The 27,495-nt window shown below is 43.3% G+C and overlaps 1 protein-coding gene across 1 annotated transcript in view; it reads right to left on the reverse strand.

The window, feature by feature from the left end:
- The window catches only part of LOC126248436 (aminopeptidase N-like), a 467,552-nt gene that overhangs the window by 152,448 nt on the left and 287,609 nt on the right, over nt 1–27,495 (reverse strand). Inside the window, exons 6-8 of the mRNA XM_049949414.1 lie at nt 22,520–22,703; nt 11,796–11,952; nt 2,605–2,680 (exon numbers count right to left, since the gene is read on the reverse strand). Of these exons, the coding sequence (XP_049805371.1) occupies nt 2,605–2,680; nt 11,796–11,952; nt 22,520–22,703 (417 nt within the window). The remainder of the gene's footprint in view (nt 1–2,604; nt 2,681–11,795; nt 11,953–22,519; nt 22,704–27,495) is intronic.

Genomic DNA, 27,495 nt, shown 5'->3' on the forward strand with positions numbered 1-27,495 from the left:
GTGTCACCGCCAGACACCACACTTGCTAGGTGGTAGCCTTTAAATCGGCCGCGGTCCGTTAGTATACGTCGGACCCGCGTGTCGCCACTATCAGTGGTTGCAGACCGAGCGCCGCCACACGGCAGGTCTAGAGAGACTTCCTAGCACTCGCCCCAGTTGTACAGCCGACTTTGCTAGCGAAAAATTACGCTCTCATTTGCCGAGACGATAGTTAGCATAGCCTTCAGCTACGTCATTTGCTACGACCTAGCAAGGCGCCATTACCAGTTACTATTGATGCTGTAAAACATGTACCGTCAAGAGCGATGTTCACCAATTATGGATTAAAGTTAAGTATTCCAGCAGCTACGTACGTTTTTTGTTAGTCTCATTTCCTTGACCTGTTCCAGACCTCACGCCAGCCTGCGTGAGCTAAAACGCGTACCTTTCGGCTTCCTCTCATAGTGGGTTGGCTGTCTTGCCAATCCACAACAATGACAATAAGGTTCACTCGATTGCCTGGTCTCCAGATTCACTGTATATCAAGCTTACTCAATAGATCTCCGATATCATTCAGTGTTTTGTTACGAGGTTTCCTATTGGGAGAATGGCTAGCAAACTTTGTGGCTGGAAGGCGAGTGTGTTTTCGCGGGGTTTCCGTGAAGAACTGGAAACAAAGAGGATTTTTCAGACACTTAGCCTTCAGCTTTAAGACGAGGAAGTATCGGGACAACTGATAGCCAAACTTCGCTTAGTGTTTTCAGACGAGGAAATCTCGAGATGACTGACAGAATTTAGTTCCAGTCAGCTATTAGTTTTTTTGACGAAGAGGTATTGGGGCGGAGGAGAGAGGCACATCTGAAGACAAATCTTTAGCTGGGGCTCAGATCCATCACCTGAAATGTAGACATGAATGGCAAGACGGCGTATGCAGTCCACGTCTCAGCGGAGACATACGCTAAGAACTTGCTGCCAGGGCGAAGGGGAGATGAGGATGGTTAGGAATATATAGGTGCGTTTCTACAACTAAATGGGGACTTCTTTCAGAATTGTGCTAAGCAATTGGTGGCTTACTTATGATTCAGGCACTCTGGGGTCTTAGAAGTGATATCCTTTACCTAACGACAGGCCGAAACAGTTTGCATGTCCTCATCGGAATCATGTACTTGTTTGTCCGATGATTTGTGAATTAATTGTATGATCATTTCTTTATCCAATCGCCTAGAGCTATGTCATACTACAGTCGCATCTAATTGAGCCTGTTTCGGGATTTTATGTTTCAATTTCCTTTTTCCAGATCATCCGAAATTAATGCTTTGCTATTATCGAACTATGTTTTTGTCCTTGATTGAACTTATGATTATAATAAATTTGGGCTACTTTGGGTCAGTCCTTAATTTCAGTAGTTAGCACCCTTAGCTCATTTGTTTGGACTATTACCTTTCTAATGTTTCCGTTGTTTGAAGCTTCTCTGCCGGATAGCTTGCGGCAGGAGCATACTCGATGTATTGTCCATCCACTATGGCCATGAACTTCGTGAAGAGGACTTTGGAAGACGATCCTAACCAACCGAACAACTTCAGTGACTAATGTGGAATGCTTTAGTGCAGTTGCTGGAACCCGTATATCAGACGAATCAAGCAAGCTGACACACATATAGACGATGCTCACCAATTCTACATACAACTGTTAGAAAAGAAGGTACTGTTCTGGTTGCTGGTTTTTTGCCTAGGTAATTGCTATTTATCTCGTCATTATTTTGCAAATACTAATGAACAGTCACATCTGGGTGACGGAACTGATTGTAATGATAACGAAATTAAGACCCTGAGCTGTCGACAGGCATTGATATACATCAACGGGGACAGTTGAAAATGTGTGCCCCGATCGGGACTCGAACCCGGGATCTCCTGCTTACATGGCAGACGCTCTATCCATCTGAGCCACCGACGGCACAGAGTATAGTGCGACTGCACAATTTATCCCTTGCACGCTCCCTGTGAGACCCACATTCCCAACTTAATGTCCACACACGACATTCGTAGTGCCCCTGCCCATGACACTCATTACTCGCAGTAGATAATCTTACCGAGTCCGGTAAGAGTTCGAGCTATGCGTGTGCATCCGCACAGAAGAAGAACGTCAATGGCCGGTTATCCTTAACTACATATGAAGATGGTATCCGTTCTTTCGGACATATAGTTAAGGCTAACCGGCCATTGACCTCCTTCTGTGAGGATGCACACGCATTGCCCGAACTCTTACGGGAGTTCATTCTAGAGAGCTGCACGGTCCGAAAGAACAGATACCATCTTCATATATGAACTGATTGTACTTATTTGATCATTCTCTTTAAATACTTTCTATAAAGCTGTTGACGAACACTAGTTATTAAATGAAATGAATAGAAATGAGCTAAATACAGTGAATCACTGCACGTTAATTGCAAACAGTGAAATGTTATGAGATGTGTAATATGTACACAAGAAAAATTCCGTCTTTTGCAATTTAATGTTCAGTTGCAAAAACAAGGATTTTTTTAATCTGCATGATAAATATGATTGAAATAGCTGCTGAGGAAGAAAGGTTGCAAATATAAAAAAAAATCTTTAATAGTTTACTCACTCCAGGAAATTGCGGATTCCCCTGAGCAAGACATCTCTTCCCAAGAAGGATTCCAACATTCTGATGAAGGCGCCTCCTGTAGAGAACATAGAAAAGCTCCATCAGTTACCAGTTTAGAAGAAGTGTGCTGAAGTTACTAACCTTGCTGTACTGTGAAAGTTGGGCTTGCACTTTCTGAAGATTTGAAAATGAATAAAGTAAAATACAGTATCTGATAAGAATCAAATGTTGAAGAAGTTAGGTTATTAACACAGGAAGTCATGCCTTCACGATAGTTTAAGCGCTTACGATTTTTCTGTTGACTGTATTCAGTTATTAGTAAATAACACAACCAGAATTTTCTACTTAATGGTCGTTGTTGTTCTAATTATTACAGTCTGTAGTCGTGTAATATTGTTAGCATAGAAACACGTCAAAAAATATAGCCTGTTACAACTTATGTTTAAAATTCCTAAATATATTCGTTTCATTTTCCTGTTATACGTACTGGCGACTATTTTACTACACTTCGCAACGGAATTAAAGAATCACTTTTTAGAAACTCAGTAATTATTTCACATTGCTACGAATAAGTTCGAAACTTGGCTCAAAGTGCCTACAATCTTCCTCTGCAACAATGCAAAAGCGTGCCGCCCTCCACAGGCTAGACGACGCTTCACACAGCAAGGTGTAAACACACGCCGAGAAAAGACCAGAGCTCAGTAGTCAAGTAAGATTTAAGGTGGGTTAATGATGCCATATCGGCACCAAATTTCACCACAATTCTGCCCAACACCTCTGTGGACGTGTCACACCATGGGGAGGTCGTCACTCCCCATCTTACCCACATTTCATGTCATCTTTTGACGTCTAAGCCCTGGAGGTTACAACCACGACGCCCACAGTTGAAATCACGCGTTTTCTTATGTGTGGACTAGGACAATGTTTCAGACTCACCTCCACTCGGAATCGACACGGAAAGGCCTCACAGGGTGGCATAATGGGCGTCAATGAGACCACCCTCCCCACTGAGGCGTTGATTCCCACATATTTTGCAGTCGATATCGACAGCTCACAGTGCGATGACCAACAGGACGACGTTCTTGACAATCTTTGACACTACTGACACCCCCAGACGCTTCAATCCCATTTAACGTGATCGCACCCCTTTGGAGAGCAGTGCGACCGCAATTTTTGTTCTTGTATACAGTGTGGAATCACAAGTAACCGTTAAAAACCATTCGAGGAAATCTTAACGTTACCCGAAGCAGAGCGGGTGCTTATGCTTTTTCAGCCCTCCTTCATGTGATCAAGAGGTGTGCGACATTGACACATGCGTGAATAAAACGGCAAAGAGTCCCTCTAACACCCCCAATTTGGCAACACCCTCAGTGCCACCTGCTCGCATTTGATGAGCAATTTCAAATGATATCTGCACAGAGAAAATCTGTTACAAGAGTTTTAGATGGACAATCACTTGGCACCTCTCTGTTCCGACATGCCTACTAGCAGGCAGCGAGGACACAGTCAAGGCTTTTCTCTGTGCAGGTACATCTTTAAAGTGTTTAACAAACGTGTGCACTAACAGTATTGTCAAACTGGGGGGCCGCAGAGGGACCCTCTGCCGTTTTATTCACGCATATGTCAGTGTCGCACCCCTTGATGTTCACGCCACAGGAGCGTGTGAAATACGAGGGCTGAAAAAGCATAAACACTCGTCGCTGCTTAAGATCACGTTCAAGTTTCGTCGAATGGTTTTTAACGTTCTCTAGTGGTTCCACGATGTACACCAGAACAAAAATTTCGGTCGGGCTGGACTCCAGCAGGGTGCGATCACGTTCAATGGGAATGCTAACCCATGATGTCCTTAGAGAAGGGTTGAAGAGTCCGGGGAGTGTCAGTAGTATCAAAGATTGTCAATAACGTCATCCTGTTGGTCATCACTCTGCGAACTGTTGTTTCCGACCGCAAAATGTGTGGCAATCAACGCCCTAAGAGAAAGGGTGGTTTCATTGATGCCCGTTGTGCCAACCTATGAGGCCTTTCCGTGTAGATTCTGAGCGGTGGTGTGTCTGAAACGTTGTCCTGGGCTACACATAAGAAAACCGCGTGATTTCAACCCTGTAGCCTTCACGGCGGAGGCGTCAAAAGAAGGGATGAAATGTGGTTGCATGAAGTGATACGACCAAAGAGGCGATGGGCACATTTCTGGTGAAATTTGGTGCTGATGTGACATCACTGACCCACCCCCACCTCATATGAACTTCAGAGCTGTGGTCATTTCTCGCATGTGTTGACACGTTGCTGTCTGAAGCGTCGTCGAGCCCAAGGATGACGCCGCAGGCACCACGCGTTTGCACCATTACAGAGGAACATTCTAGGGCTGTATGAGCCAAATTTCAATCTTATACGGCGCAATGGGAAATAAATACGGGGTTTCTAAAAAGTCATCCTTTAATTATGTTGAATAGTGTACTTATTTTAGAAAATTGTTAAAGTTTTATGTCTTTAAGTGTTTCAATCAGTTCACGAGTTGCTTCTACACTTTGATTAAATTTTCCAGGTTCAAACAGAGTGATGAAAGCATATGATTTCCATGTTAGAAATACAGAGTTTCTGGCAGTAAAAAGGCATATGCTACACAAGAGAGGACCGTAAACTCTGTGTATCCCTTGCGCAGCCAATTTTATGGTGCTCATTCATTCGAACTCGAGGTAAAAACTGCAGGTTACGAAATTGGAAATGACAAAATTTAAATCATAACGGAGTGACGATGTATCATATGTACTACCAGGGATGCTCATTTGGCTCAAGAGAGCTTCCATTTATTTTGCAGCCTCAGACAAAACATGGGTTGAGACGGAATAGAGAAGAGCTTTTAGTTAACTCTGCATTCATAAAATGAAAAACTGCATTAAAAAATGGTTAAAATGGCTCTGAGCACTATGGGACTTAACTTCTGAGGTCATCAGTTCCCTAGAACGTAGAACCACACACATCCATGCCCGAGGCAGGATTCGAACCTGCGACCATAGCGGTCGCGCGGTCCCAGACTGTAGCGCCTAGAACCGCTCGGTCACTCCGGCCGGCCCAAAAACTACATAAAATGGAATGATTTGCCCTCTACAGCATCATAGCTCACGGGCTTATGGTTAAAAATGTACGAGCAGAAACACTGGAACTGAGGATTCATCGTGGATGAATCATATTTTTTCTTGTTTTGAATAGGCATTCTGTAACTGATCAGTAATTTTTTTCCCCAAAGGCACTTTTCATTCGTTAAACATTAGTGAAGGAATATGAGGTAAAGCTGTACACCGCCAACGATGCCGGTCGCAATGTTAAATGAACATTTACTGAAGATTCGATAGAGAAACAACCCAAAGTTATTGTGTGACTACATGTGAAAATTTGAGAGATTTCTTGAACTGAAGAAATAAACAAAGATTCAGAGGAACATTTTTTCGAAAATAAAGCGTTTCTTACCTTGTAGTTAGATAGTGACTTTCAAGTGCGACGTAAGTATTATGCCTAGTGTTGCGCGGGAATCAATACAATCGCAGGCAGGCTACGACCGCCTTATGACGCTCCGACAGCTGGTGTATTGGCATAAACTAGACGGGTTAGTAACTGCCATGAGAGAAGTCTGAGGAGTACAGTGTGCCATTTAGCACTTCAGACTGGTGAGTCAGTAGCCGATGTGCACAAACTCAAACCAATACTTAACTAACAAAGGAATAGCCAACCATGTCGAAACCTAAACTTAAAATTTTTTAATTCAGGAAGGATACAATGAAAGAAATGTACTGTCAAAATTTTATCTGCTAAAGTGCACTGCAAGTATTTAAAAAATGTTAAAGTTACTCATTTTTGCCGAACGATGAGCTGCTTGTAACAGCGGTTTGTGCAGCCCTTCCACACCAGCGCGCGACTCGGCGAATATGGAGATGCAGCCGTGAAATAAAGCGAAGCGCGCGTATAGCGAAGTCCAAAGAGCATACAAGGAATTTTAAGCGTTTAAACCACACCGAAAATGTCTAAAATCATTAATTCTTTGAATACCTTGCGGTTCATATCGATAGCTAAACTGTTGCAGATGTCACTGTTACACAAGTGAATAGCAGAGGGAAAAAAATCGAGGTAGTGTACAATGTTACATTACAGACGACTTACATCAACCAGGACTTTAATATGCTCAGAAGAAGTATTTTATAACAATTTCTGTAGCATGGTTATTATGAAAATTTTTGAATAATGTGTATTTTACTAACAATGAAACAGTTCCTTGATTGTTTCTAGCAGTATTCACAATATGTGAATTATCTATTGAATGACGAAAACAAAACATTATCGGCACACCAGACTCAACTTAGAAAAGAAAAATTAATGCATTTAGGCAAATTTCAGTAATTACTAGTTTTATTTAGACAGAATTGGGATGGAGTAAGAAATGATCATGGAGACTGTTCTGTATATTGTGCTGTGTACCAGGCATAATTGATCAAATTCTTAAAACCTGGTGATGCAAACTGACATTGCACAAATGATTGTAGCTTGATAATACTATGCCGCTTATAAACCGGAAATGACAAAGAACTATCAGAAATTATACTGGCCTACAGTTTACTGAAAAATGCTTTACAACGTCAAAAAATTTCTTTATCGAGAGGCTAAATCTTTTCGCCATCCTCCTAAAGACAAATGTGATGTTACATCCAGGCCCAGAGCCCAACAAAAGCAATGAATTATTTGCTGCAACTAGTAACAAGACGTTTAGGGTGTAGTATAGAAAATTATTCTCTTCCAAATTTCCACATTTTGCTACGTCGATTACAAGATTTATGCAAGCAAACAGTCCTTTTATTTAATTATTGGTCCAAATTTGCTTTGAGGGTCCTGAAGACAGATATAAAGCTGTGGAAACAGTAATCCACTTATACTATCACTGCAATTGTTGTATAGGAATGCGTAATTGTATTCATAGACTGCACAAACAACTTTGTCTTTCGTTCTCTCGAAATGGTAAAGTGTGGTTTGCACTCACTTCTTGCACGAAACCTGTCCGATTAGCTTTGTACACAGCATTTTAGGGTATAACACGAAGCTTCCTCTTTACGTCAACCACGAAATTCTCAATAGTATTAATCACATCTCCTCTACACATTTACGTACTCGAAAAAAAAATCGTCATTTTCCGATTTCCTTTTCTGTATAATTTCATGAATCTGTTTGACTAAGTCGAAGGAACATGGAAATCAGTAATATTAATCTCACTTGTAATACAGAGGGCCCAGACACGTAGATCTCCTTCGGTAACAGTCCATTGACTCTCACGAGCAAGTCTAAATCTTTCGAATAATTGTTCTTTCACACTTTCTAAAGTTTCATTTTGGCGTGTATTTCTTCCATTTATACAATTCAAGTTGAGGTTTTCCGAAATGAAACTGGCTTTTCACACTGCTTAACTTTATGCGTTTTCTCCCTCCTTCGTTTAACCATAAGTTTACAGCTTTTTATATGAAACTAAATGTTATTGCCGTATATATTTCCCTCGGGCTAGGAAGATACTGTGCTTTTGCTCAGGCCTTTAATTAGCATAACAATCATCGTTCAAACCACAGTTCACAAAACTGTCAGTTATTTCCTGTTTCGTCTAATGTTTCCACATTTTCTAGCAAAATGTCGACGTCATTCAAATGCACGTCCAAGAAATTAGGTAATATATATATATATAGGTATTCAGAAGAATTAGATGATTTCGACTGCATACCATGTTCTCCATATTTCATCTTTGCAAGTTTGAGAACATTAATTGGATTCCACATTTCGGTGTATTTTCCTGTGTAAAAAATTGTATATTTCGACATGTCGGATTGGATAGTTTACTTATAAGCAACGGTGGTGCATCGACTGACCAGTTAACATACTGTTGCTCGATGTAGTTGCTACAACTAACAATTACAGTCTGTGCGTGGTGGAGAGAGTGATACTGAAATATTTCTTTGTTTTGGTGAAGTACGGCTGCATGTATCGGGGTACGTGAACTCACTGGGAAATTGGTCTGTGATAATAATAGGAGGTGTTTTTGCTGCTAGCTAAGTTATCACGAAAAACACTTCTTAATACAAACAGGACAACAGGCACAGATCGTGGGTTCGGTTTGGAGGGGGAGAGCAGTGAGATTCACGATTTGTTACTGTCTCTCCCTCACCTCTAACGTACACGAAGACTTTAACGATAATAACAAAACACACGCATATAAAACGTTTTAATATTAAAATAATAATACATTATTTGATTACTATAAAATAAATAAAATATTTTTGTGTAATAATAACACAGTGCCCGACACAAAGTGAGGCACTCCCAAGACATAATCGCATGTCAGTGTGACTTCATACATGATCACGTCAGCGGCAGGTATGTAAATGATTAAGAGCGGCAGTACTCCGTGACAGGTAGAGCAGCTATTACAGTGCATTAGTGTTGTTCGTGTTTAGTTTTGTTATCTGGCCTGGTAGGGGACATAAGAGGCGTGAGAAGGTTCAAGTTTTGAGGGGTCACTGAAGAACATGAGGATGTCTAGTACCAGACAAAGCTTTAAGGGGACTTGTCGTATCGTTAGTTAAATTTTTCAGGTTTTTGGGGCATTAAAATGTGACAGTGGCCCGATATTTGAAGGCATAGGAACGCAAGAGCATGCATACTCGTCGTAAAGGTTACTGATGACGACCTCAAGGGAAGACTACGAAATAGTACACCATGGTCATCGCAACCCCTACACGTCTGCTCCTGAGATCCGAGAACATTTAATGGACTCCCTCAAACTTCCTGTGGCATACCGCACCATTGGTTTGCGACTACCAGCAACCGGACTAGGGAAATAGAGCCGCGAGCATGACCTGCATTAACATCACAAAACTAGCGACTAAATCTGATGTGGTGCTGTGAGCGGGAAGCATGGAATGCTGATGATGAATCGGGCTTCTGCACTACCCCCAGATGACCATCATCGATGACATGGAGAGAGGGTTTATAGTTCCAGTGTTTAGGAGAGGCACAGCGGTGTTAGTCCTGGAGTCGTGTTGTAGGGAGCCATCGGAGAAGACTTCGAGACACAGCTGGTAATGATTGAAGGAATCTCTGACGGCGCAGCAGAACGTCGCAGACATCCTATTTCCTCATGTGTTAACTCTCATGGGACGGTATCGCGGTGCTAATCCCCAGATCTGTTGCCGATAGAACCAGCTCGAACGTCAACTCCGTTCCCGCGCCTGTATCCAGTATATCAACGATCAGTTAAAATAGTTTTGAACCAGATTGCCTAAGGAGATTGTACAATGGCTTTATGACACCCTTCCTGGCCGAATCACTGTATACATCCAGGACAGAGGAGGTACCACATTGCACTGACGTGGGCTTATACTGCGAAGTTCTTTGTATGCTGTAATCACTGAAAAACATCACACACTCAGTCCGTGAAGTTTCATTCCTTTTCCTCCTCCCTTCCTGAATGCTTCATTTGTTTTTGGTATCCGGTGTAATTTGTTTACACCAGTGAATGATTTGTCATAACATCCAAGAAACTGCAGTCTGAAAAAATATGGCCTTTGTAAACGATACGTCCGAAAATTTGAGAAGTGTTCGATACAATAACAGCACCAGATTGTCACAACATTGATAACATATCACAGAATATGAAATCAAAGTGTACACTCAGAATCATCAGCAGTTTACTAAGCAGAGCTGCTGTGAACGCTGGGCTGTAAAGTACGGTTACACAAGTGTATCAATGAGGGAAATGCTATTTCTTTCAATGGTTTCCGTCTATCCGTCTATGTTCGGGAAATCATCTTCCTATTTTTTTCCTTAATGGAGAGTCTTTTTCTTCCTGCCTTGGCCTACAAAACTTCCTGTGGTTTGTCGGTCCTACCTCTGAAGTCACGAACCGTGTTGCATTTGTTGTTGACAGCGCATAAAGTAACCTATGCATATTCACCTGTAGCTGGCTGGAATGTTACCGTTAAGGCTGCAAACGTATCTACATGGTCAGACCCTCTAGCAGGCAAATACAAAATACATTGTGTTACATGTAGCTTATTAGGGGTTAGAATTCCTTACCATTTTTGAGACTGTTAGTTTTCACGCTACTTCATTCACACGTAGTTAGGTGTGAAATTCAGAAATTTATATATGAGAAAAAGTGAAGACTTTCACTATTTTTTTGTGTTGGTGTTGGTGGTGGTGGTGGTGGTGGTGGTGGGGGTGGTGGTGTGTGTGTGTGTGTGTGTGTGTGTGTGTGTGTGTGTGTGTGTGTGTGTGTGTGTGTGTGTGTGTGTGTGTGTGTGTGTGTGTGTGTGTGTGTGTGTGTGTGTGTGGGGTGGGGGGGGGGGAGTGAGGTGGCCTGAGGGGGTGGATACTCTTGAACGTGAATGTATGCATATAACCAAGACCCAACAGGATGGAGCAACTGCCCATATAACTGGCCGAAACTTTGAGCACATTTACAGAATCTTCAGGCCTGACAGAGTTGTTAGTAGACGTCAGTCTGGTTGCGGTCCTACCTGGCCATCCAGGTCACCTGATTTGTCAGTGTGCGATTACTTTGTGTGGGGAGCCCTGAAGCCTAGGGTGATTCGCAACAGCCCTTCTAGTCTTCAAGCACTGCAGCAGAACATTTCGGATGAGACTGCGGCAATTCCAGCAGTCCATCTCCGATCCACCTTCAACAGCTTGCTGACCAGTGCCCAGAAGTGCCACGAGGTGAATGATGGTCACTTCCAGCATCTGCTTAAGTCAGGTTAGTACTGTGTTTCCTTTCCTCTGCTGTATTAGCTGCCGAATAAATGAAGCTGTTCAGAAACCAACACAAATATTTTTGTATTATTTATGTTGCTACCAAAGAACAAGCCTGTTGAAATGCATCTGATGTCCCGTCGTTCCGATTCAACTTGGCCGTTTGTGTTTTCGAGATTCGTGATTAAACAAATGTCTTTCGTATTATTGAAACGACTTCCTTGCAGAAATTCTCAATTCAGCGCCAAGTAAGATCTCAATAGGTTACATGCATATTATATGGCATCGTATCAAGTCCTTCATTATGCAGCGCCACATTGTGCTCTCGGACAGCATGATATGGATTGACTTAATTGTAAAAACGAACCTAAAAGGTTTTACATTATTGCAAATGTGTAGCTGAGAGGAAGGCGTACCCTTGTGGTAGGAGACCTCGTCGTAGCGGTCCTCTATCTCTGCCGGTGTGGTGGCGTCCGCGTAGAGTGCGGCGCGCTGCCCGCGTACGTCCTCCCGCAGAGCAGACTGCGTCACGTCCACGCCGAACCGCGACCACATCTGCCAGTCCGGCCGCATCTGGGCACACACAATGGCTCTCTTACTGCTTATGTCTGTGTCCGTAACGCTAACAAGAAACACAGCTGGTTCAGATACTTAGTACGTCTTTGCGCAGCAGAAGTGACAGCGTAACAACACAAAGAAAGAATGAATTTTCACTCTGCAGCGGAGTGTGGGCTGACTTGAAATCTCCTGGCAGATTAAAACTGTGTATAGGATCGGAACTCGAACCTGGGAGCGTGGTCTTTTGCGGGCAACTTATGTACTGACTAAGCTATGTTTTTTTCCACAAAGTCTTTAATTGAACTGAAATTAAATAAATCAAAAGGTTTCATAAATGGCGATGCTTAGCTTAGTCATCATCAACATACCCTTAAAATTACGCTGGTAGGCGAAAATTTAAGGACGAAAGTAGCTTTCTCGTGATGTATCACTACCTAGTAACACAACTCGATGAAACTTTGACCATACACAGAAAGAACTGCTTCAGTATAGTCCAGGACGTAAATGAAAGAAATGCGGAATGTGACGCACAGAAATGACACTTTTATTCGAAAACAATAATTTCACTGAATTCACCGCGATTTATGATGGTCCCCTGGACGTTAAGGGAAGGTTTACTATCTTTTAGTTAAAAGAATAGATTTTTTAAAAATTGCATTTTTGGATCCATAAAAGTATTTAGAATTCACCCCAGAAACGGTTTTTCCGAATACGGAACGAAAATGTTTGTTATTCGCGCTTGAACAAAAAAAAAAAAAGCACCAGTCTGAAATCGGCCTTTTTCACGCACCAGTTTTTTTCTTTCGGAGGACGAGTTATTGTACCGGTGCTTGGAAGGAAACACACAAAATTCAAATGAAAGTTTGAACGCGTGTGTTTGGAAGTTAGTCCCCAAGCATTTGCAGTCTGGTGCGAAGACTGTGGAGATTGCGACTTTCCTGGCAGTGAGCAGCCTCAACGAAGAGTATTCAGCAATTCTGAAGACCATGACAACGATGGACGTCACCCTTCAACGCAGTTCGCCAAGCATTCGAACGACCACCGGATTCAAGTGGCCGAAAACCGCTTGTCATCGGCCGTAAAAGCGGCTCTGGAGCAGCGCAGGATGGCCCAGACCGAGCAGAACGCCCCCTATGAGGAACAGGAAGGACTAGTTTATGGACCCGGAATAGCAAATTGAACGTAAGTTGCATAATATTGCATTTATATGTAGTCAAAACTTCTAACGCGTTTCTCATGAAATGACTTTTTTTATCTCGCGATATGGTAACTTCAAATTTACTGAACCGATCGACATGATTCTTTGTTTTCGACGAAGCTAGATACATTTTCTAGGAGTTTCACCACTTTTATTCCGAGCCATCAACTATAAATATTTTTACTTGGCCCATGAAATCGAAAAATTGATGAAAAATCCCTATTTTCTTCAAATGGACGCCATTTTGTTTCCTATGGCCGAAATAACTTCAGCGAGGTTCAACTCCTACAGAATCTTACATACATCGCTAACGTCAATTCAATTTTGATTTCAGACGAGCCGGCTGACCTGTGAAATACCGCGCGTGGAGGTCTACATCGAAATTTTGTTTCGTTCCGACGGCACTTCCGCCTTTGCTCTTCGATATTTTCGGTCGAAAAAATTCCAGTTTTTAGAGGAAATATCAATTAACACATTGACCAAATTTGACGTTGATATCTATAACACATCCCGAGAAAAAATTCCTCAAAGAACATGCTTTTTTCGGACCAAAGATAACAAACTTCCCCTTAAAATAGTCAGGGCGTGGTTCTTAATAGGTTGTGTAATCGACTCTAACGGCAATGCATCCTTTGCAACGTGCTCCCGTGCTGGCCGTAAAGTCGGTAAGGAGTAGTAGTTGTAGCGCGTTTCATTCCTCCGGCAGCTCGGCTCACAGATGCTGGAAGGTCAGTTGTGCGTGTGGATGTGCTGCAGTACTTCTGCCCACCGCATCCCACAAGCGATCTATGGGATTTAAGTTGGACGAACGTGAAGGCCAGTCCATTCGCATATATTCTTTCGTTCCAAGAACTCCTCTACCTGCGCTGTTCGATGTGGTCGCAAATTGTCATCCATAAAAATGAAGGCTGCGCTGAACACACCTCTGAAAAATGCACATGGAGAAGTAGTACGGTATCACAATAACGTTGACCGGTGAGTGTACCATGTTCGAAGATTTGTAGGACAGTGCGCCAATGTAAAATTGCGGCTCTCCTCACCACAACACCTGGAACAAAAAACCGATCATTTTCGACTATGTCCCTGGGGGCATTGCGTATTCCCACCTCTCATCACACGAGAATACGTCAAGCGTTGTCGAACGTGATAATTTTGGTGGTCCAGGTGTTAATGTGTGGGGAAACATAATGTTGCATGGGCGCACTGAACTTCAAATCTTTGAGAACAGTACACTCACCATTCAAAGTTATAGTGATACTGTACTCCTTCCCCATGTGCGTCTTTTTAGAGATGCATTCGGCCCTAACTTAGTTTTTTTGGATGACAGTCAGCTAGCACATCGAACAGCTCAAGTGAATCAGCTCTTGGCTCGAGAGGATTTCCCCTCCGACTTAAAGCCCATCGAGCACTTATCGCATGTGTTGGGGAAACGTACTGCATTTGCACCTACGGTCAACCGCGCTAATGGCTGAATGGAACTTTCTATAACGAGAGCTCCGTACCGACGTCGTGGCCAGATTGGGAGCAGGCTGCAGAGCGTGCACTGCCGTCCGTGGTGATCACACATCCTATTAAGAGCAACGTCCCGCCTTTTGTAATGTCCAGGGGACGACCGTAAGTTACGGTGACTTCAGTGTAGTTATTGTCTTTGAATAAAAGAGTCATTTCTGATCATCTCATTGCGTATTTCTTTCAGTTAATACACTGCAGCAGTTCTTTCTACACTCCTGGAAATTGAAATAAGAACACCGTGAATTCATTGTCCCAGGAAGGGGAAACTTTATTGACACATTCCTGGGGTCAGATACATCACATGATCACACTGACAGAACCACAGGCACATAGACACAGGCAACAGAGCATGCACAATGTCGGCACTAGTACAGTGTATATCCACCTTTCGCAGCAATGCAGGCTGCTATTCTCCCATGGAGACGATCGTAGAGATGCTGGATGTAGTCCTGTGGAACGGCTTGCCATGCCATTTCCACCTGGCGCCTCAGTTGGACCAGCGTTCGTGCTGGACGTGCAGACCGCGTGAGACGACGCTTCATCCAGTCCCAAACATGCTCAATGGGGGACAGATCCGGAGATCTTGCTGGCCAGGGTAGTTGACTTACACCTTCTAGAGCACGTTGGGTGGCACGCGATACATGCGGACGTGCATTGTCCTGTTGGAACAGCAAGTTCCCTTGCCGGTCTAGGAATGGTAGAACGATGGGTTCGATGACGGTTTGGATGTACCGTGCACTATTCAGTGTCCCCTCGACGATCACCAGTGGTGTACGGCCAGTGTAGGAGATCGCTCCCCACACCATGATGCCGGGTGTTGGCCCTGTGTGCCTCGGTCGTATGCAGTCCTGATTGTGGCGCTCACCTACACGGCGTCAAACACGCATACGACAATCATTGGCACCAAGGCAGAAGCGACTCTCATCGCTGAAGACGACACGTCTCCATTCGTCCCTCCATTCACGCCTGTCGCGACACCACTGGAGGCGGGCTGCACGATGTTGGGGCGTGAGCGGAAGACGGCCTAACGGTGTGCGGGACCGTAGCCCAGCTTCATGGAGACGGTTGCGAATGGTCCTCGCCGATACCCCAGGAGCAACAGTGTCCCTAATTTGCTGGGAAGTGGCGGTGCGGTCCCCTACGGCACTGCGTAGGATCCTACGGTCTTGGCGTGCATCCGTGCGTCGCTGCGGTCCGGTCCCAGGTCGACGGGCACGTGCACCTTCCGCCGACCACTGGCGACAACATCGATGTACTGTGGAGACCTCACGCCCCACGTGTTGAGCAATTCGGCGGTACGTCCACACGGCCTCCCGCATGCCCACTATACGCCCTCGCTCAAAGTCCGTCAACTGCACATACGGTTCACGTCCACGCTGTCGCGGCATGCTACCAGTGCTGCGATGGAGCTCCGTATGCCACGGCAAACTGGCTGACACTGACGGCGGCGGTGCACAAATGCTGCGCAGCTAGCGCCATTCGACGGCCAACACCGCGGTTCCTGGTGTGTCCGCTGTGCCGTGCGTGTGATCATTGCTTGTACAGCCCTCTCGCAGTGTCCGGAGCAAGTATGGTGGGTCTGACACACCGGTGTCAATGTGTTCTTTTTTCCATTTCCAGGAGTGTATATATGGTCCAAGTTTCATCGAGATATATTACTTGGCGGTAACAATCATATGCAAGTTCTTTTCGTCCTTACTTTTTACATTAAACAAGGAATTAATAACAATAATAATAATAATAATAATAATAATACGGTAAAAATAGTAATATGATGATGATAAAAAGGCGGACTGTGGCAGTGAGTATTTTGTATCCATATGAATGTATTGTTTTATGTAACGTACATCAAAGCACGACCCACGATCAGCCCTCACAGCTTTACTTCCGCCAGTACCGCCTCTCCTACTTTCCAAACACAGAAGTTCTCCTGCATACCTTGCGAGAATAGTACTCTTCGAAGAAAAGGCATTGCGGAGGAACGACTTACTCACAGCCGCAAGTATAGGTCCCAGGTTTGAGTCCCGCTGCGGCACACGGTTTTAATCGGCTCTCTGGCTCTGAGCACTATGGGACTCAACTGCTGTGGTCATAAGTCCCCTAGAACTTAGAACTACTTAAACCTAACTAACCTAAGGACAGCACAGAACACCCAGCCATCACGAGGCAGAGAAAATCCCTGACCCCGCCGGGAATCGAACCCGGGAACCCGGGCGTGGGAAGCGAGAACGCTACCGCACGACCACGAGATGCGCTTTAATCGGCCATTAAGTTTCAGTACGAAGGAAGTCGAAAATTTCTGAGTAAGAAATCTTTTCATTTAAGTTTAACATCGCATAGACTTTTATTACTGGGGTGCGTATGCGAAGAACGACTGAACTTCTGAGAACTTGAACAATGGTTATAAGAATCCGGTTAGTACAACTCTAAAGTAATTCAGTTTTGATCATTGTGAATATTAACTGTGTAAAACGGTAAAGCATTTATAAACTCGATGGCTGATTTCAACACTATAGGGCTTTACTATATGTGAAGATGGTATTCATTCACCTTCACCCGACCTTTGAGCTAACGTACCCACTGACTCATAAGGATACAACAGTGTAACGTAAACTCCAAACCAAGGCGCGACTTTGGCAGTGATTCATTAACGTGAAAAATGCAAATCTGAAAGAAGTGATAAGGGACACACCATCTTCGCACAATTGTACACCATGAAAAATTAAGTTGCAGAACGATATGAGATCCGATCAGAAATGAAGGCGTTTTGTTTTTCACTAAAGATAGACCTAATCATTCGGAGTTGCGTCGCTGGAATTAAGACATTGTTAACCATACAGATGCAAAAATTTTGCAATTTTTCTTACTTGAATTACTCTATCGACAAATCTTGTAAAACTCTGTCTATAAGAATAAGCCCATCTGTGTCGCGAAGTTTCGGAAAAAGCCTTTATTAAGGCTAAAGTGACAGAAGCTGATGATGGTGTTTGGTTTGTGGGACGCTCAACTACGCCGTGATCAAAGCCCGTACAAAGTTCCAATTTTTCTCACAGTCCATTCTAGCCACTGACACGAATGATGAGGATGATGATGATGATGATGATAACACAAACGAAAATCCCCAACCCGGCCGGGAATCGAACCCGGTACCCCGTGATCCAGAGGTAGCAACGCCAGCCACTAGACCACGAGCTGCGGACGGAAAGTGACAGAAGTTGCTGTTACACATGCAAAGAATAAGATTACACTTGTCCTGCAATATTATGTACACAACATAAAGAAGTGTAATCTTGAAAAATTTATGCGAAGTTAAAAGATAGGTGTCATCAAAGGAGAAAGAGTTCAGACCACGTCTTACATATTAATACCCTGTAATGTTCTTGGAGAAATGCATGATACACACTGTAGTGTCCTACAATATATTTCTTCACAATCGGTTTCGGTCATGGGTCATCTTCACGATAGAAAAATATCTACTGTGACAAAGTCACATTTTCAAGTCAGCAATGGCGTATACTTTTCTAGTTAAATAGCATGTATGACATGTGAAGTTGTCACAATAGATATTTTTCCACCTTGCAGATGATCCATGATCGAAACCGGTTGTGAATAAATATACAGGGTGTTTCAAAAATGACCGGTATATTTGAAACGGCAATAAAAACTAAACGAGCAGCGATAGAAATACACCGTTTGTTGCAATATGCTTGGGACAACAGTACATTTTCAGGCAGACAAACTTTCGAAATTACAGTAGTTACCATTTTCAACAACAGATGGCGCTGCGGTCTGGGAAACTCTATAGTACGATATTTTCCACATATCCACCATGCGTAGCAATAATATGGCGTAGTCTCTGAATGAAATTACCCGAAACCTTTGACAACGTGTCTGGCGGAATGGCTTCACATGCAGATGAGATGTACTGCTTCAGCTGTTCAATTGTTTCTGGATTCTGGCGGTACACCTGGTCTTTCAAGTGTCCCCACAGAAAGAAGTCACAGGGGTTCATGTCTGGCGAATAGGGAGGCCAATCCACGCCGCCTCCTGTATGTTTCGGATAGCCCAAAGCAATCACACGATCGTCGAAATATTCATTCAGGAAATTAAAGACGTCGGCCGTGCGATGTGGCCGGGCACCATCTTGCATAAACCACGAGGTGTTCGCAGTGTCGTCTAAGGCAGTTTGTACCGCCACAAATTCACGAAGAATGTCCAGATAGCGTGATGCAGTAATCGTTTCGGATCTGAAAAATGGGCCAATGATTCCTTTGGAAGAAATGGCGGCCCAGACCAGTACTTTTTGAGAATGCAGGGACGATGGGACGGCAACATGGGGCTTTTCGGTTCCCCATATGCGCCAGTTCTGTTTATTGACGAAGCCGTCCAGGTAAAAATAGGCTTCGTCAGTAAATCAAATGCTGCCCACATGCATATCGCCGTCATCAATCCTGTGCACTATATCGTTAGCGAATGTCTCTTGTGCAGCAATGGTAGCGGCGCTGAGGGGTTGCCGCGTTTGAATTTTGTATGGATAGAGGTGTAAACTCTGGCGCATGAGACGATACATGGACGTTGGCGTCATTTGGACCGCAGCTGCAACACGGCGAAAGGAAACCCGAGGCCGCTGTTGGATCACCTGCTGCACTAGCTGCGCGTTGCCCTCTGTGGTTGCCGTACGCGGTCGCCCTACCTTTCCAGCACGTTCATCCGTCACGTTCCCAGTCCGTTGAAATTTTTCAAACAGATCCTTTATTGTATCGCTTTTCGGTCCTTTGGTTACATTAAACCTCCGTTGAAAACTTCGTCTTGTTGCAGCAACACTGTGTTCTAGGCGGTGGAATTCCAACACCAGAAAAATCCTCTGTTCTAAGGAATTAACCATGTTGTCTACAGCACACTTGCACGTTGTGAACAGCACACGCTTACAGCAGAAAGACGACGTACAGAATGACGCACCCACAGACTGCGTTGTCTTCTATATCTTTCACATCACTTGCAGTGCCATCTGTCGTTGAAAATTGTAACTACTGTAATTTCGAAAGTTTGTCCGCCTGAAAATGTACTGTTGTCCCAAGCATATTGCAACAAACGGTGTATTTCTATCGCTGCTCGTTTAGTTTTTATTGCCGTTTCAAATATACCGGTCATTTTTGAAACACCCTGTACTAAAAGACGGCACAGTGTGTATCATGCATTTGTCCAAGTATATCGATGCTGTTGACAGGACGTCTGGGAAAAAGAGGAAAAGAAACACACTGAATGCATATTTGATTTGACGCAACAGCATACAGAATTGTTTGTTGAAGCTTATGTTGGTTTCGCAACACCCAAATCACCAGTAACGTAGCTGTGCATGGTCAAACTTTACTCTCTTTTGAAACATATTTCTTGTACCCGCTTAAAAGGCGTATGGTTAGTAACCTCACAAATGCAAATTCTTAGTTTTCATTGAAACAACGCAGTTTGTCGGCATTGTAACAAATGTAGGTAATTGTTTTCCTTCAATCGGAAGCATTGTCCAGCTTGTTCTTATGGATACAGGACTACCTACAAAATGTAACACATTTCTTGATGCAAATGGCAGCTTTGCTGTTCCAGTGTGTCTTTTGTATTTGACGTCTGGCACCCAGAAGTGTAACTGTAAACAGCGGCCCTCTGGACCGCACCCTCGCTTTTGAAGTGAGAATTGCAGCCTCGCGCAGTAGGACGCCAGCCCTATCTACTTAACAGTCCAAAGCTACACTCTTGACAAGTTGTTCACCATTCAGTCTCCCAGAAAACGGGATTGTTTGGCTTTCCTCCAGCATAGAAAATTTTCTTCCATGTTGCTCCCTATTCCGCTGATTACTCAAGTCTCGTTGATGCTACTTCCCGTGCCATTATTTACAACCTAACAATAAAAAATTGTTATATAATTGAGTCTCCTGTGACATTACTGTCACACTAGAAACTTTTGCAGTAGCAATTTGGAACTATGGAAAACTTCCCTAGCCAAATATACCTGTCATAAGAAAATATGTCCTCTGTTAAAGATAGCCAACTTGAAGAGATGCCTATTCTTGAAGCGGAAGCATAAAGTCCAGCAACGATCCCAACGACTGAATGTACTACTCTATAATATATGTTCCAAAGAGGCACTGAAATAACTCAGTGCAATAGCACCCGTCAGTACATGCAATCAATTGTCGGCCAGATGACAGCTGCTCTTACAAATGCTTCTGATGTTCTCATTCTTGAATGAATGTTTACTAGGTTAACAGCCTGCTTTACTAACAAATGTCCGCCTCCGTAACTGAGCGGCCAGCAGAGATGGCTGCCATATGGAGGACCCTAGTTCGATTCCCGGTACTGCCAAGGATTTTTCCTTGGTGGAAGGATTGGTACGAGGTGCACTCAGCCTCGTGATGCCCACTGAGAAGCTACTTGACCGAGTAGTCATGGATCCATGATCTGGAAAGTCTGCAAAACGGCCGGGAGAGCGGCGTGCTTACCATAAGCCCTTCCATACCGCATCCGCAAGACGCCGCAAAGCGAAGGATGACACGACGACCGGCAGACATTCCTCGGATCATCACGGCCTCACAAAGAGCTCTTTTTTTTTTTTACTGACATATAGTTTATAGAAACAAAGTTATTTCAAGTAGTCGACTGAACATACGAGGGTAATCCCAAAAGTAAGGTCTTCTATTTTTTTATAAGTACATAGATCTGTTTATTTCTACAATTGTTTACATCAGGTTACAACTTGAACATTTGGCTCTTTTTCGACATAATCATCATTTCTGTCGATGCATTTTTGTAGACGCTGTGGCAGTTTATGTATGCCCATGTCATACCAGCTCGCCGCCATGCTGTTCAGAAAGTTATGAACCTTTTCTTTCACCTCGTCGTCGGAGCTGAATCGTTTTCCTGCCAAATGTTCTTTTAACCTAGGGAATAGGTGATAGTCACCGGGCGCCAAGTCAGGACTATAGGGTGAGTTGGTGGGTGGGTGATTGTACTATAGGGTGAGTGGGTGGGTGGGTGATTGTGTTCCACTGAAACTGTTGCAGGAGAGCAACAGTTTGCCGAGCGATGTGTGGGCGAGCGTTGTCATGGAGAATGTGTACGCCCTTGCTCAAATTCCTGTTCTCCGGGTCTGAATTGCCCGGTTGAGTTTTTTCAGAGTCTCACAGTACCTGTCAGCGTTAATTGCGGTCCCAGCGATTCAGCTCCGACGGCGAGGTGAAATAAGAGGTTTATAACTTTCTGAACAGCATGGCGGCGAGCTGGTATGACATGGGCATACCAAAACTTCCACAGCGCCTACAAAAATGTATCGACAGAAATTGTGATTATGTCGAAAAATAGCTAAATGTTCAAGCTGTAAACTGTTGTAAGCCATTGTAGAAATAAACAGGTCTATGTACTTGTAAAAAAAATAGGAGGTACTTTTTGGATTACCGTCGTATATCACTTCCTAAAAATTAAATTACCTTGTAATGAAACACCAAACACAAAATATCTGAAAGGGTCTGACAACAAACGTCTGTTGCATTTCGCTCAGTCGTGTTCTGGAACAAAGTGGTTAGTTTCATTTCTGTGAGTACGCTATAGCATAGGGAAATTTGAGAAATCAATGGACAGGACTGCTGAATCGAACAATTTTGCCATCACACAGACTGAACTTCTTCCACTCCATAGTTAACTGTGCATTATACTAAACGGAAAGCAGTTTATTTCATTGCAGGGAGGTAGAGATTGAGGTACAAGTTGTTAGCAGTTACAATATTTATAGTCCTCATACCCATTGAAAATCGCGGTAAATGATGTCACTAAAATTTTTATTAATGATTTTCGTCTGAATACGTGTATAATTGTTGAAGTTACCTGGTCGACGATGGCGTACTGGAAGTAGGTGGCGAAGCCCTCCTTGAGCCAGAGGTTGCTCCACCAGCGTAGTGTGGCCAGGTTCCCGAACCACAGATGCGCCACCTCGTGGCTCGCCGTCGCCCACACTTCTTGCAGCGATGCAGCGTCTACGTGCTTCTCGTCTAGCATCGCCATCGACTCACTGTCAAAAAGTTGACGTGTGCTTTATCAGTAAGTAAGCACTAATATAAGCGCACTATTTTCTCGTAAATAATTATAAGAAAATGTAGCTAGCAAGCAGTATTTGTATATAACAGTGCTGCATTTCGTACTTGTCATTACTTTTGTACACTGAACTGTAAACGAATTCGATGGGGCTTAATGTTAGCTGCATGTAAAAGGAAAATAAACGTGTAGTAGGAAGGCAAAATTAATCCGTATGTGACTATATATTTTCCAAGTAATGCCAGTGTTGAGTATTAACGACATGTTAACTCTATGTGCTACACCGGAATTCGTATTTGGAACATATCTAGGAGTTAGGACTGACAGAAAGAACTGACGAATGCAGAAAGCGTTTATGTAATCAGTTTTCAAATTAGCATACCGATTATTCAACGACCCTCTGGATGTTCCATAAGTATCAGTACTACCATTGTTCTCCACAGTATCCACTCCCAACGTGGATAGGCTTATATATGCCGATGTACGAGGACGACACCGCTCTAGGAAGAAGCGCAGGAGTCTCCAAGGACATTCATCACCGCCTGCAGCACGTTGAGTTACCCTTGTAGAGTGGACAGTGTAAACGGGATTGTTGTTCTATGTAGCGAAGAGTCAGGTGCCGACGATCATCAGGGACCTCGTCACATCAGACATAAGAGGGACGTTCCGAAAGTGAGTTCCGTCAGTATTTTTCACACTCAAACTTTATTTCCAGCACCAAATACACGATGGCATCATGAATTGTACACCTTGCACTATTTTTCGACATAGTCGCCACCGACATTGAGATATTTGTCATAACGCGCAGTCAGTTTGAAGAAACCACTGTGGTAAAGCTCGGGGCACTGCAATGCAAGGAAATGCCGCACAGTCTGCTCCACCTCAGCATTGATCTGGAAGTGACGGCCCGGGAGTGAGACTTTCAACGCACGGAATAGGTGAAAGTCCGGCGGGGAAAGATCGTGTGAGCCTTCCTGTGTGTGGTTTTGCATTCTCAGCCAAGGGCACACTACCTAAACTCAAGAGCCCTGGTCTCTTTCATCCAATGACGGACCTGAGTTTCGTGAGGGTGCCGCAGTAGCATGCCCCATTGATGGTCCCTTGCTGGAGGAAATCAAAAAGAATCACAACTTTCGCGTCCCAGAACACTGAAGCCATAACCTTTCCCGTGACGGGTGACACTTTGAATTTTTTTTTTTTGTCACTGATGGACTGGTTGCTTCCACGTCACTGAGGTGGCCTTGGATTCTGGGGTGAAGTGGTGCACCCATGTCTCATCGCCTGTGATGGTTCTGCATGGGAACGCGTTACCCTCTCATGCATACCGCATAAAGCGATCGAGGCTAATTCCCATTCTTGTACTCTTGTGATCCAGGGTCAGGTTAGATTAGATTAGATTAGTTTTTCGTTCCATAGATCCGTGCTGAGGAGATCCTCGTGGATGCGGAACATGTCAATTTATTTATTTTTTTTAAGCTGAAATAACAATACCAATAGTATGAATATATACAATACATCATTTGTTTCTATTAAAAAATTCGTCAATGGAATAGAAGGGGTTGGCCACTAGTAAGTCTTTCAGGCTCCTTTTAAACTGATCTTTATTTGTAACTAAATTTTTTATGTTTACTGGCAAATTATTGAAGATGAGTGTTCCTGAGTAGTGGACCCCTTTTTGAACTAAAGTAAGTGCTTTTAAGTCCTTGTGCAGATCATTTTTGTTCCTGGTATTGTATGTATGAACTGAGCTGTTTGTTGGAAAAAGAGATATATTATTTAGGACAAATTTCATTAATGAGTAAATATACTGAGAGGCAGTAGTTAGTATACCCAGTTCTTTGAAGAGGTTTCTACAGGACGTCCGTGAATTTACTCCACAAATAATACGTATTACACGCTTTTGGACTCTGAAAACTTTTGTTTGACTTGAGGAGTTACCCCAAAATATTATACCATATGACATTATGGAATGAAAGTAGGCAAAGTATGCAAGCTTTTTCATTTTTATGTCGCCTATGTCTGCTAACACTCGAATTGCAAATACAGATTTGTTAAGGCGTTTCTGCAGTTCTGTGGTGTGCTCTTCCCAACTGAATTTATTATCAAGTTGTAATCCCAGGAATTTAAGACTGTGAACCTCTTCTATCTGCTGTTCTTTGTATTTTATGCATATGCTGGGTGGAAACCTCTTACAGGTTCTGAATTGCATGTAGTGAGTCATTTCGAAGTTTAATGTCAGTGAGTTGGCTTTAAACCATTTATTAATATCCATGAAAATATCATTAGCAGATCTTTCTAGAACTACAGTTGACATACTATTTATTGCAATACTTGTGTCATCTGCAAACAAAACGAACTCTGCTTCTGGCAGTGTAACTGATGAGAGATCATTAATGTACACAAGAAAAAGCAATGGCCCTAAGATGGATCCTTGTGTGAAACCACATGTAATTTCTTCCCATTCTGATGATGACTGATGACTTAATTCACTAGTCCCTTGCACTGACACCCTTTGTTTCCTGTTAGTGAGGTATGACTTGAACCTTTTTGCAGCACTGCCCGTGACACCATAGAATTCTAATTTACTTAAAAGGATGTTACTCGGCACCCATCTTGCAGACGCTTTTCAGCGACACCATGTAGCAAGTGACGGGCCTGAACACGGCCGATAAGCAGTGTAGACCCCACGTCTGACACCGTTATGCACCCGTCTGTTACCAGCATGTCCTGTATCCTAGCAATGTTATTTGCATTTGTGGATGTGGAGGGACGCCCACTTCGACCTTCGTTCTCCACACTCTGCCTTCCTTCTGTGAACATGCAACACCAGCGACGAACCACCTGACGAGACATGCACTGTCTGTTGGCGTTCATGGACGACAGACATTCTAGTCCCACATGCTCATTCATACCGGCTGACATCAGGCACTTCCATTGGCGACCACAGTGTCGGTACACGTCCGTCTGCCATCGTGATGTGTCCTCTAATAACCTTGGGCACCCTGGTCTGTTGCTATTCTACATCTCTCTCTCCTCCGCTGATGCCACTTCCGTCGTTGAACTAGCAACGAGTGTGGATTCATCTACATTGTTTTGTGTCACCTACTGTATCATCTTCTTTTTCAGAAACTATGACGAAACTTACTTTCGGAAGTCCCTCGTAATTCAAGAACTAAGCTGAGGGGGCGCCGCTTGACGAAATAGCCCGTCTAGTACCTAGCATGTGCTTCCCACGCAGACTGCGCGTGGAAGAATGAGTTGGCTCAATAGCAACGAACCAGAGAGCCATTAATTTAAAAAACTGTTTTGTCGAAACATCTCGAAACATAGCTGCTCCAAGTCATTAGTGTGTTGCCAACCTATAGTTTCGTGAAAAATTAAAAACGAGCTTTTTCAGTCGTAAATGTCCGAAAATATAACCAAGTTGTAAGCTGAACTGAATATTCTGATACGACAGAGTGGACTATGTGTTGAATCGAATGCTCACCTTCGACCCAGACAGCTGGAGAAATGAAATGCTATGTCAGAACATTTACTTATTTCCAGAGAAGCCTTTGTCATTTTTAGATCATCTGCAAAGAAACTGCAGCGTTGATAATACATGTTCTAGTAAACACAAGGTCAATCAAATATAATTTTTTTAAAATAATTAATAACATAGCACATCGATAGATCAGCCAAAATAAAATGGTGCAGCCCACTTCCGTTTTGGTTGCGTTCATGATATGCTCGACTGTCTCGGAAGTGACACCAAAATTACTCGTACGTGTCCTGCAGCACCCACGGAGTAAGGCAAGCGTGACACTGACACCAGCCTCTCCCGTGAGTGAGTAGACTCATGGAAATACCAAAATATTCGCAGAAAAAAGGCTGAATATTTATAATAAGGAAGAATATAAATGTCATTAAAACTTTAGCTATACCATTAGGTTCCTGTCTGACCACACCCTCGGATACCATGAAACATTAAAAAAAACTGCCAAATATTCGTGACAAGCAAGAATACAGATGCCATTGCTGGTCATTTCATCTATAGCAATTTCACCCTTCGTTTTTAACCGGATGGCAGCCACAAAATCGAAAAAACTCATTCTTGAGAGAGTGCTCCGATATGTAAATAACATCGAATATTGCAGAACATACTTATATTACATTAATAAGGAAGTCCCAGAATCTGTTACAAATGCAAATATGAAAAAAATAGTGTACCCGTATAGGAGGACGTGAACCTTCTTCCTGCGATCCCACAAATCGATATCATTAACCACAGAACCGTGGTGAACTCGTGTCACTTTCGACAATATTATTATTCGTGTTAAGAGTCCCTCGAAGCTTTTACCGTCAATGCATCGTTAACTGACATTTAATTGCAAGAACTCATAGCAAGGGTGACTTTTTTTATCATTGATCGTCAATGCGCCATTGCCTTGAAACGGCGTACTGCCATGACACGCAAGTTAAAATACAAAAACAAAAAAATACGATAAAAGAAATGGCATCTCCAAAGTTGTCGAGTGCCATGGTCGCACTGAGTGACGCGTCAGTCTGATGTCACCTTCACTATTTCATCAATGAGCTGCGCCATTTTGTTTTGGCGTATCAAAAAACCACATGAACACTGGGACGAATAGGAATTGTCAGTTTTAACATTCAAGCTACCTGCTGTGTAACAAAAAAATGTTCAAATGTGTGTGAAATCTTATGGGACTTAACTGCTAAGGTCCCAGTCCCTAAGCTTACACACTACTTAACCTAAATTATCCTAAGGA

This window comes from Schistocerca nitens, chromosome 3, assembly GCF_023898315.1.
Source record: "Schistocerca nitens isolate TAMUIC-IGC-003100 chromosome 3, iqSchNite1.1, whole genome shotgun sequence".
NCBI lineage: Eukaryota > Metazoa > Arthropoda > Insecta > Orthoptera > Acrididae > Schistocerca > Schistocerca nitens.